The sequence below is a fragment of the Gossypium hirsutum genome, chromosome D08 (genome assembly GCF_007990345.1).
Source record: "Gossypium hirsutum isolate 1008001.06 chromosome D08, Gossypium_hirsutum_v2.1, whole genome shotgun sequence".
In the NCBI taxonomy this organism is placed as follows: domain Eukaryota; kingdom Viridiplantae; phylum Streptophyta; class Magnoliopsida; order Malvales; family Malvaceae; genus Gossypium; species Gossypium hirsutum.
The window spans coordinates 68358987-68370721 of record NC_053444.1 but is presented as its reverse complement, the minus strand read 5'-3'; the positions used below and the strand labels follow the sequence as shown (position 1 = coordinate 68370721).

At 35.0% G+C, this 11735-nt stretch overlaps 2 protein-coding genes across 3 annotated transcripts; one reads left to right on the top strand and one right to left on the bottom strand.

Moving 5' to 3' along the window:
- Positions 1–935: 935 nt before the first annotated feature.
- Positions 936–5908, top strand: LOC107939494 (subtilisin-like protease SBT6.1). Of its 2 annotated transcripts, XM_016872837.2 has the most exons (10): positions 936–1615; positions 1707–1835; positions 1932–2084; positions 2350–2466; positions 2944–3128; positions 3373–3636; positions 3740–4811; positions 4897–5379; positions 5469–5529; positions 5670–5908. In XM_016872837.2, exons 1-10 carry the CDS (start codon positions 1079–1081, stop codon positions 5756–5758), a joined length of 3090 nt encoding a protein of 1029 aa, XP_016728326.1. In that variant the 5' UTR covers positions 936–1078; the 3' UTR covers positions 5759–5908. The 2 variants fall into 2 exon arrangements, with proteins under 2 accessions (XP_016728326.1, XP_040954946.1); XM_041099012.1 differs by lacking the exons at positions 936–1615; positions 1707–1835 and having other exon boundaries at positions 1986–2084; positions 2340–2466.
- A 495-nt stretch (positions 5909–6403) lies between these two features.
- On the bottom strand, positions 6404–10932 carry LOC107939495 (proline-rich receptor-like protein kinase PERK1). The gene is made up of 8 exons (XM_016872838.2): positions 10189–10932; positions 9241–9792; positions 8594–8680; positions 8439–8509; positions 7972–8048; positions 7554–7695; positions 7271–7432; positions 6404–6905 (listed from the first exon to the last, which is right to left on the bottom strand). Exons 1-8 carry the CDS (start codon positions 10889–10891, stop codon positions 6585–6587), a joined length of 2115 nt encoding a protein of 704 aa, XP_016728327.2. The 5' UTR covers positions 10892–10932; the 3' UTR covers positions 6404–6584.
- Positions 10933–11735: the final 803 nt, after the last annotated feature.

The following is an 11735-nucleotide window of genomic DNA, read 5'->3' as shown; positions in this document are numbered from 1 at the left end:
TTCATATTATCAAATTATATTATTGCCTTTAATATATATTATTAACCATAAACTTAATTATTGATCCTAGCTCGAGCTTGAATACACACGAACTTAATCGAGTTCGAGTATAAAAATTGATAAACAAGTCAATTATATCTCAAACTGAGCTCAAACATAAAAACAAATGTTTGATTGAGCTTGAGCTAAGTATCGAGCTTCAAATTTTGAGTCAACCTCGAGCTTGCTAGTATTTGAACTTGACTTAACTTGAGTACACCCTTAAGTGGAGGATAGAACTAATTTCGAATTTAATGGAATTTAGATATATATATTTTTTAGAAATTTGATTCAACTTGATTATAAAATAAATAATTTTAATTTTTATATAATTATATTTTTCAAATAAAAAATTTATTTAAACAAACCAGATTGAAATGAGTTTGAAAATTCTTTTAAATCTAGTCGTTATTTAGGAATAGACAAGATCAAGTCAAGTCCGAATAATGACAAATTTAAACTCGAATTTAACTTAAAATTTAAAATTTGATACTTGATTAAGGGTGAGTTTGGATGGGCGATGCGTTTACCTGCGGTTAGTGTAAAAAACAACAGTGGTGATGAGATTAGATACTATAGCGATATTGTAGCGTGAGACAAAAAGTAAGTTAAACGCGCGGCACCGTACCCAATCACTCGTCTAAACTCACACTAAAACTTGACTCAGATATCAATTCTTAAATTCGAGCTCAGTTCGGGACTTAATCAAATTACTCTAACTCTATTAAACTCATTTATCAAATTTCATCGAAGTCTATTAAACTCACGAATCAAAGTATATTTTTTGAATTTAATTCGTCATCTAAAGAATTAGGGCACGTCACTTACTTCGTCATGTAAGATTTAGGGTTTTTAAGCCACGTGGCATTACAGTCGTAAAAGTTCCTTCGTGTTCTCCGTTTTTAGACCGTCGAGGTTGTCGGAATCTGAAGATTCAAAGTGAAGGCCAAAAAAGAAAAGGCCTTTCCCCTTTCTTCTATGAAGGGATTTTCCCGCCAAATTAATCCACCATTAACGGCCTATCACCATCATCTTCATCATGATCATAATTCAACTTTCATTTCCTCTCAAATCCGCCTTATTCGTTATCTTTCTCTCCGTTTCCCTCTTCCATTTCAAACCCCTCTTCAACCCGACACGTAAACAAACCCTAACCCATTACGGATCCAACAACCTAACCATCCGTAACAACTACATAATCCGGTTCACTGAGTACAAACCGGCATCCGATCATCGTTCTTACTTGGAATCCAACCTTCGATCCGACGGCTGGGAATGGATCGAAAGACGCAACGTGGCAGCTAAGTTCCCGACCGATTTTGGGCTGGTTTCGATCGAGGGTTCAGTGAAAGAAGCCTTGATTGAGGAAATCGAGAGGCTGGGATTCGTTAAAGATGTCAACGTTGATTTAAGCTATAACAGGGGTCTGCTTGGGGCTGATGGTGGTGCTTTTGAGAATGGACGAAAACGACCCGGAAAGATTTTTACTTCGATGTCGTTTAGTGAAGAAAAACATTGCCATGTTTCGGGTTTAAGTAATTCGTCGATTAATTGGAGTCGCCATCTTTTGTCGCAGGTAAATTACCCAAAGTTTTTTCTATTCTATGCCTTTTTTTTTTAGAATTTAAATAAAGAAGTTGTGGAATTACTTGTATTTGATGTTGCAGAGGTCTCAAGTTACTTCCTTATTCGGAGCTGATGCTCTTTGGCGAAAAGGGTACACTGGTGCTAAAGTCAAAATGGCTATTTTCGATACTGGAATTCGTGCTGATCACCCTCATTTTCGAAACATTAAGGTGTGTGTATTTATATATGTATATGTGTTTGTATATACATAAGGGCTTTTCAATGGGGAACTTTAATTCTCACTTATGGGAGCAAACTCTTTTCAGGAACGTACTAATTGGACTAACGAAGATACTTTGAATGATAATCTTGGACACGGAACATTTGTGGCCGGTGTTATCGCCGGTGAAGATGCTGAGTGTCTTGGTTTTGCACCTGATGCCGAGATTTATGCGTTTCGTGTTTTCACGGATGCGCAGGTAACACTTGTTGGTATTAGAAATTTTCTTCATTTTTTGTATTGTCATTGGAAGTTGTTCCTTGGCCTTTATAAATCAGACCCTTTTTTTTACTAGAATACTAGAATTAGAATATATTTTAACTGAGAAATAAATATTGATAGGCAAGATAATGAAGGATTTTTATGTTTAATGCTATATACCCTGAGGTTTCTTTGTTTTGACATTTGATTTATGATATAAAGTTTAGTTAGATTATGAGAATTTTGTCCTCAGCTTATTGCAGGTATCATATACATCATGGTTCCTTGATGCTTTCAACTATGCTATTGCAACCAACATGGATGTGTTAAACTTGAGCATAGGTGGACCTGATTACTTGGATCTCCCATTTGTAGAGAAGGTAGACTCCCTTTGGCATGTTACGTGTCAACCGTCATTTGATATTTTTGTTTCACACCAAGAAATTGTGAATAAAAATGTCGGTTTTAGTCTGTTTTGTCGATTTGGACTTTTCAACTTTGCCCTTAAGACTTTGGTAGCATATGGAAATGCTTCATTCATAATGATTCATTTCTTTATTGGAGTTCGTTGAATTTTCTCCATAAACTTCTATGACCTCTCCTAAATTCCATGAATCGTGAATTGATCATTCTAATTAGTGAGTTGAGTTTCTCTTCATAGATTTTAGTACATTTTGAACTGTTTGTCTTCTTTGGACATTAATTTCTTAATGAGGATCACTTGTGATGTTACCCACTTTGGTGGTGAACTTGAAATATTATGCACGCGTACACATTTGCATACGTTCCTTTTTTCTTTTTAATAACATGTAGCCAAGCCCTTTTCGGTTAATGTTTGCTGCTTTATGGTTCTCCAGGTTTGGGAAATAACAGCCAATAATATTATTATGGTATCAGCCATTGGAAATGATGGGCCACTTTATGGAACTTTAAACAATCCAGCTGACCAAAGTGACGTTATTGGTGTTGGTGGCATCGATTATAGTGATCACATAGCCTCATTTTCGTCACGTGGCATGAGTACTTGGGAGATTCCTCATGGGTATCAGATCCTTCTAGTATAAAGTATTACATATTTTGTATTTTTGTACTTATCCTACTTGGTTTTGAACCTCTAAATAAGTTTATACTATTTATGTCACTTTTTTTTTCCTCCTTTTTGGTCATGAATATGTAGTACTCCTTACTTTTATGCAATAACTTTTCCAGCCCACAATCTGTTTTTCATTTGAAGAAAGTGTGCTGAATAACGCATGAAGATTTAACTTGGTTAATTCCCTTTGCAGTTATGGTCGTGTCAAACCAGATGTTGTGGCATATGGACGGGAAATTATGGGATCTAAGATCAGTACCGGATGTAAAAGCCTATCAGGCACTAGTGTGGCAAGCCCTGTGGTTGCTGGTGTGGTATGCCTGCTTGTTAGTATCATTCCTGAGAACAAACGGAAGGAAATTCTGAATCCTGCCAGCATGAAACAAGCACTAGTTGAGGGTGCCGCTAAGCTCGCTGGTCCGAACATGTATGAACAGGGTGCAGGGAGAGTAGATCTGTAAGTTCACCTGGTCTCGGTGCTTCTTCCTTATAACATTCAGAATTTTCCTTTTAGATCTATTTAGTATGTTAATAATTGATTAAGTTTATTTCTTTGTCAGATTAGAATCATATGAAATCCTTAAGAGTTACCAACCTCGAGCAAGCATATTTCCTAGTGTTCTTGATTATACAGATTGTCCGTATTCCTGGCCCTTTTGTCTGCAACCACTTTATGCTGGTGCGATGCCTGTGATATTCAATGCTACTGTTCTGAATGGGATGGGTGTCATTGGCTATGTTCATAGTCCACCGATATGGCATCCTTCAAACGAGGAAGGGAATCTTTTAAATATTCGCTTTACTTATTCGGAAGTCATCTGGCCTTGGACAGGTTACTTAGCACTTCACATGCAAATTAAGGAAGAAGGTGCACATTTTTCCGGAGTGATTGAGGGCAATGTAACTGTTAGAGTACATTCTCCGCCAGCCCAAGGGGAGAGGGCTGTTCGAACTAGTACTTGCGTTCTTAAGTTGAAATTGAATGTGTTTCCAACTCCACCACGATCAAAACGGGTTTTATGGGACCAATTTCACAGTATTAAATATCCTCCTGGATATATTCCAAGAGACTCATTGGATGTACGGAACGACATTCTTGATTGGCATGGGGATCACCTACATACAAATTTTCACATTATGTTCAACATGTTACGAGATGCTGGCTATTATATTGAGACACTTGGTTCTCCTCTTACGTGTTTCGATGCTAGCCAATACGGAACTCTTTTGATGGTTGATCTTGAGGATGAATACTTCCAAGAAGAGATTGAAAAGCTTAGGGATGATGTCATTAATACTGGTTTGGGTTTGGCTGTTTTCGCTGAGTGGTATAATGTGGACACAATGGTCAAAATGAGATTTTTTGATGACAACACGAGGAGTTGGTGGACACCGGTGACCGGAGGTGCAAATATCCCAGCATTAAATGATCTTTTGGCTCCATTTGGGATAGCTTTTGGGGATAAGATTCTGAATGGTGATTTTTCTAATGACGATGAACAGAGTCGATATGCATCTGGAACAGATATAGTGAGGTTCCCAAGAGGTGGTTATGTACATAGCTTTCCTTTTTTGGATAGCTCGGAAAGTGGGGCCACTCAAAATTTGTTGCTGAATTCCGGCATGAACAAGGTGATTAAACATCTATAGTCTTTTAATAATTTCAGCATACGTGACTTTTAACAGTGAAAATTATGTGATCTCTTGGCGTATGCAGGCAGACTCACCTATCCTTGGCCTGCTAGAAGTCGGTGAAGGTCGCATTGCTGTATATGGAGACTCGAACTGCTTAGACAGCAGCCATATGGTTACCAATTGCTACCGGCTTCTAAGAAAAATACTAGATTTCACAGGTTCAAATATTAAAGATCCTGTGCTTTTCTCCAAGTCTGTTAAGCAAGATATGCCATTGTATGAAGATGACAACCACTTATCATCACGAAGAACCGATGTAAATTTCTCCATGTATTCTGCTGTCCTTGGAAAGGATTTAATCTGTCGGACTGACTCTAGATTCGAAGTGTGGGGAACTAAAGGATACAATTTACACATTAGGGGAAGAAACAGAAAACTACCTGGCTATGATGTTATTGATTTAGGAAGAGGCTTAAATTCCACTAGCGATACATCAAATTCTCGGCATCCCAAGTTTACAGAGAAAAATAAGGGCGATTATTTCGGAAACAGGTACTTGGGTGAGGTAAGAAGCATAATACTTTGTCTAAACAGATTCATTCTTTTTATATATTGAACCCGAAGACCAATAAAACTTACCTCTTCTTTTGGCAGCTCGATGTGCCTGAACTAGTTGCTAGTCAGTGGCTTGTACCTGCAGTTATCGCAATTACAGGTTGGTGAACATCTTTTATAGACACACACATATATAGATGTTGATGTAAATCTACTTTGCATTTTTGGCCTTGTATTTGATTAATATCTCTGTTGTTCTTTTCACCAAAAATATATATATATATCTCTGTTGTTCTTCAGGCTTTGTACTATTCTTCAGCATATGGTGGATTCGACAAAAACGAAGGAGGCGAAGGCGATCAATGTCAGGTCGGTTAGCCAATCTATAGTTGAAGGATAAGACTTTTTTCGAAGTTAGTTTCTCTTTTCACTAATTTTCTATCTGTACTGTTACACCTTTTGAAAGTTTTGATAGCAGCAAGCACCACACAAGTTTAACCTTGAAATCGTATATGCAGAATTAGTAGCAAGTTTCATTATTCATATATATTTGGGTGAATATAGCTGAGAGACCCCCTTTATTATAGGGAACTGATCAAATTAGTCCCTCTACAATTAAAAAGAATCAAATAAGGCTAAACTGAAATAGAGTTAACATTAACTATTTAAAAATTTATCATTTATTGTTTAACAAAGTTAATATTTTTAAGGTTTTTATAGTTCTGTAAATGAATTTATTTGGAATGGAACTGCAATTGGAAAAAAACAATTTTCAAGACAATTTTTATATAATAAATGTTAGTTTTGTTACATTTTGGACTTGATTCTTTTCAATAGTATAGGAATTAAATTGATCCATTTAATAATAGAGGGACTAATTTGATCCGGTCACTATAACATAGGGACCTCCCCAATACTTTAACCTATATATTTGTATATTTGTGTATAGATACACATACATGCATCCATACATATACATAGTGATAATATGATATGTGTCAAATCAAAGATAGATCCAAATTTTGAAACAAATAAAAGAATCAACCAAAGCGTATCCATTGTTTTCTTGTGTCTCCCTAATAAATACAAAATCAAATTAAATGAAAATTTGTGTTGTCTCATTCAAAAGCATGCCAATGGGAACTTTACAAAAAAAATGAGGCATTATAAAAGAGATTGAAATTTGAGCTACACCTTTAGCTGTTCTTCTTCATCCTAACCGCTTCCGTTTCCTGGCTGGTCTGATCTCTCATTGCTCGAGCTAGAAAGGGTTTCGTTTCCTGGTTGATTCGAGCAACTTTCATTGATAGAGCCGAAAGGGTTAGAACCGTATTCAGTGCTTGGTTCACTGTACTCGCCACTAGCACCGTATCCTTGAGAGTCCAACACCATTCTCTTGGACCCTTCCGTGTCTTCGTTGTGCTGGCTTGTATCGATGTCTGAGTTTTCATGAGAGCTGTGGATATTGCTATGTTCGGGACTTGCACTGTCGTTAAGATCGGACATCGATACATCACCTTCTAAAGCTCGGGTTATCTGCTTGGTTAAAAGTTTCGGGTCAGAGTCCAATTATCTTTTCGTATTAGAGTTTCTTGACTCGAATCAAATAAATCATCCCGATCAATTGAAACCTATATATGATTTAACTCAATCTGATCATAAAAGATTAATGACCTAAAGCTATATAGCTCGAATTCAACCTGAATTCCGATTGGCTGTACCTAATATCAAAACAATTGAAAACCAAAAGGACAAAGATCCGAAATGATTTAAACATGCAATGACTCAATCGGCTAAAAACACCCTAAATTTGAATGATTTTATATTGAGAACTCGAAACTTGAAATAATTTAAATTTAACATGTGACACAAATTTAAAATTGACCCGAACCCAAATTTACCTGGCTCATTCGTGGTCGATCTCGAGCTGAAAGTTGAACACAAGCAGCAGCACAAGCAACCATACGAACCATCTCGTTGTGGTCATATTCCTTTCCTAATTTTGGATCAGCGAAACAGTCGAAGCTCCCATCATCTAAAGCTTTTGTGAGCAAAGGTCTTGCCTGTAAATCCCAAATTGTACATTTCACTTAAAAATGATTCTAAGTTGATTTAAGAATTTGAATCTCGGTATATGCAATTAGTTCATGAAGAGGGATGAAAAGGAGAAAATAAGAACTTAACCCAATCGGCTAAGCCGTCGTCTTTGTAAGAAGAGCCAACTGGTTTATGTCCGGTAATTAATTCCAAAATCATAACCCCGAACGAGAAAACATCTGATTTATCCGTGAGTTTTCCGCTTGAAGTATACTCAGGAGCCAAATACCTAAAGAGTTAATAGTAGTTGGAAACGTATGTTATTCAAATGGAGCGTTAAATTCAAATATTTTCATTTTTAAAAAATATATATATTTTTAGACGATCATTTGAAAGGTTATATTTTTATATTCATATTTGAATATGTGTCAGATATGAATGTAGAATACGAATATCTTAAAGGAAAAAAAAATCAAAACAACATAGATAAAAAAAATTAGTAGACAAAAATTCTTAGTTTACAAACATAAATATATATATATACACACCAAGAAACAAATCTTACCCAAAAGTACCCATCACTCTGGTAGAGACATGAGTGTTGACATCATATGAAAACTTAGCTAGTCCAAAATCAGCAACCTGAAAACACAAATTTTCTCTATATTATTCGTATTGAAATCTGGGAATGAATTTGAATACGGGTAGATTTAAATATATGCCTCAATAATTATAATGTAGATTTAAATTAATATAAAGCATAATGAATGAAGAATTGAAAAGAATTCGTTCATGACATATGCATTAAAACCACACTTATTATAATTTTACATGTAAAACTCGAATGTTAAAAAATGAACTATCTTTTATCTTACCAATTAATGTCAATAATTAACAAGTAAAAAGAAACACAGATGGTTAATTAAATAAGCAGGATTTTCCTCGAACAGCTTGAGGGCATGCGTTTACCTTGCTATTTGTCTTGAATATTTAGAAATTTCAAAAAAATAAAATAAAATGAAAATTAATTACCTTAGCTTCGAAATTGAAATCCAAAAGAATATTAGCTGCTTTAATATCACGATGAATGATCTTTGGATGACCTGGAAAATTAATATTTGATAGTTTTTAACATAAATTAAGAGATATTGAAACCTTAAAAATCTAAAGAGTAAAAAAGAACCTACAATCTTCATGAATATATGCTAGTCCTTTTGCAGATCCTAAAGCAATTTTCATTCGAGTTGACCAATCCATGATAGGTCGTCCCTCTCCTGCAAATCACCATTCTCATATCATTTCAGCTGATGAAAAAAAAAACTGACCCGTTTTAGGATGTGACTTACCTATAAAAGTAAATAAACTCAAAATTTTTCAAGTTCAGAAAATCAACTTGAAAATTCGAATATCCAATCACAAAAAAACATAAAATGATTCGAATCTAGAAATGATTTGAAAATTTTAGGACCTAATAGGAGAGGAATGGTGACCAAGGGGACCTTGGCGCTCCCAAAATTATGGGAAAATTTTTATTTTTCCTTTGAAATTTTAAAAAAATTTTAAAAGCTACTCAAATTTTTGAAATTTTTTTTAAAAATTATTAAACTATATTAAAAGAATTTCTCACTAAACTCCTAAATTTTTAAAAATTTTAATTAACACCCAAAATTTTATCCCAAAAACCTAAATTAACTTGATCTAAAACTAACCTAATTAACCCATTTCGAGAAGTGTAAGTATGAGTATTGAATATAAGGTATCTACATACAAAATAGTATATTTAATTCTTCTATGTTACTAAAACTTTCAACACTTAATGAAAAGACAATCTTACCATGCAAGTGAAACTCCAAAGTGTTGTTTGGAACAAACTCATAAACAAGCATCCTCGTTGTCTCGGATATACAATATCCAACCAACGAGACAAGATGTTTATGATGAAGGCGGCTAATGATCTCAACTTCCGCTTTAAATTCTCTCTCCCCTTGCCTGCTTTCGACCTTCAGTTGCTTCACCGCCACTTCTTTCCCGTCGACGAATGTTCCTCGATAAACGTACCCGAAACCACCTTGTCCTAAAAGGTTGGAATCGGAGAAGCCATTTGTTGCCGTTGCTAGTTCCTCGTAGGTAAACATTCTGTTTGAGAAACTTAATGCAATTTTAGGTGCGGTCGGTAGGAATGGGTTTTCTGGAATTGAATCTATATCAGTGTCGAAACCTCCAAAGTTGCACGTAAAAGGTGGTGGAGGCGGCGGAAGCAATGGTATTAAAGATGTCGAAGAGTGTTCCGGGGACGGAGATTTCCGTGGTGGAGACTGTGGAGGAATGGGTTCTGGATCTGGTGGATTTTGTTGCCCTTGATTATGTTGACCACCATGAGTATCATCTAAAATAAATAAATGACATAAAATAAGTTATATGACATCAATTCTTTTTCATGCTTGCAATAAATAGATTAATGTATATAATTAAATGTATGGTACGAAACACAAGATAAAATATCAACAAAATGAAACACTTAACAAAAATTTAGTCAACTAAACATGTTTTATTGATGAAGTTGTTACCCATCTCTTTAAGAGTTTGTACGAGTTGATATTAAGTATCGTCAAAGAATGACTCTGTATCTAAACAAGCAACCCAAAAGCGTTTCATTAATAATAAATCAAGATGATGCACGATACATTTTTTCATGCATTTTAAACGAGATATTTTTACTCTATAAATTTAGTCTAAATTTTCAACAAAAATTGAGATATATAGAAGAAAAAGAATAATTAACCTTTGGGCCTAGGAGATGGAGGAGGTGTGTAGTAACTTTCTTCATCTCTTCTTTTTCTTGTTCTTTTTCTCTTTTTAGAAGATATAAGTGTAAATAACAAACTCAAAACCAATAATATGGCTATCCCCCCTATTGTTATCCCCAATACCAGCATCGTCGGCACTCCACCTCTGGAATGAGATGGCGGCGGCAGAGGATATGCAGTCGTTGAAGTCCATGTAGGCGGTGGTGGTGGTGGTGGTGGTGGTGGTAGCAATGGAGTGTTGGAAGAACTTCTCGGCGTTGGTTGCCATGTAGAAGGGTGTGGAGGGTAAATAATATTGGAGGATGGTGGCGGAGGAAAAGTGGTGGCTGGTGGCGGAAGAGAAGGGTTGGTGGTGGATGATGGTGGAGGAAAAGTGGTGAATGGAAGCGGAGAGGACGGGTTGGTGGATAATAGCGGGGGGAAAGTGGTGACTGGTGACGGAAGGGTAGTGGGGAATGACGGCGAAGGAGATGACGCGAAGGGAGGAGGAGCAGTGGTTGAAGACGGAGCAGCAGAAGGGGTTACTACTGGAGGCTGTGGATATGGGGTGAGTGGCGTTTTGGAGGGAATGCTAGTTGGAGGCGGAGCTTCGGAGGTCGATGGTTGTGGTGATGGCGATGTAGCATTGATCGTTGGTGGTAACGCTGCTGGTGCCGATGCCGGTGCTGGCGATGACATTGCTCTATAGGAAACTGAAAAATGTAAAAAGTAAGAACTCTTAAAATGAAGTAAAATCCTTATAAAAGTTATTTAGATAAATACTTAAGATAAATATTAGAAAAAGTAGAAAATAATCTGATTATAATTATAACAAAAATTTATAAATATAATTACCCTCGAAAATAGTATTTCGAATATAATTATAATATAAAATGTTACGTAATATCGTGGACTTTCGAATTTAGGACGAAAGGCTATTTATTAGTTCCTAGATTTTGGGGACAGCTTTTTTTCGGCTCTCTTAGAAGCTTCTTTTAATTTCTTCTTTAAAGTACGACATTTTGAAAAATTATTCACATATAATAAAAATAACATATTAATTAATAATTTAATTTTTAAAATTAAAAAAATATTTATTTCGTTTACAGTTGGTGAAGTAAAAAAACTCTACAAGCGAATTTAATATGATGTCAAATGTCTTTTTTTATTTAATTATTATTTTATAGGAAAATATTTAGTACATTGCCATTGGATGTTTTAGACACTCGTCAATCTCCTAACCTTGTTTGTAGAATTTTTTTATAAAAAATCTACTTTCAGTCAGTGTACCAAATATTTTAACTATGAAATAATAATATTTTTTTATTATATAACTATCAAGTGATTAATCTAATAGAAGAATTTTAATTGTGTTAACTGTTATTTTTTAAAATCTAAAAAACAAAGAATTTATAATATTTAAAAAATAAAAGTAATTTTACTTTTTGAAAAATTGTTATTAAAATATTTTATTTTATGCTGTCTAATTTGGAAATCTTTCTATTTAATGAAATTTTTGGAAGAAAATAAAAAGGTATAATCA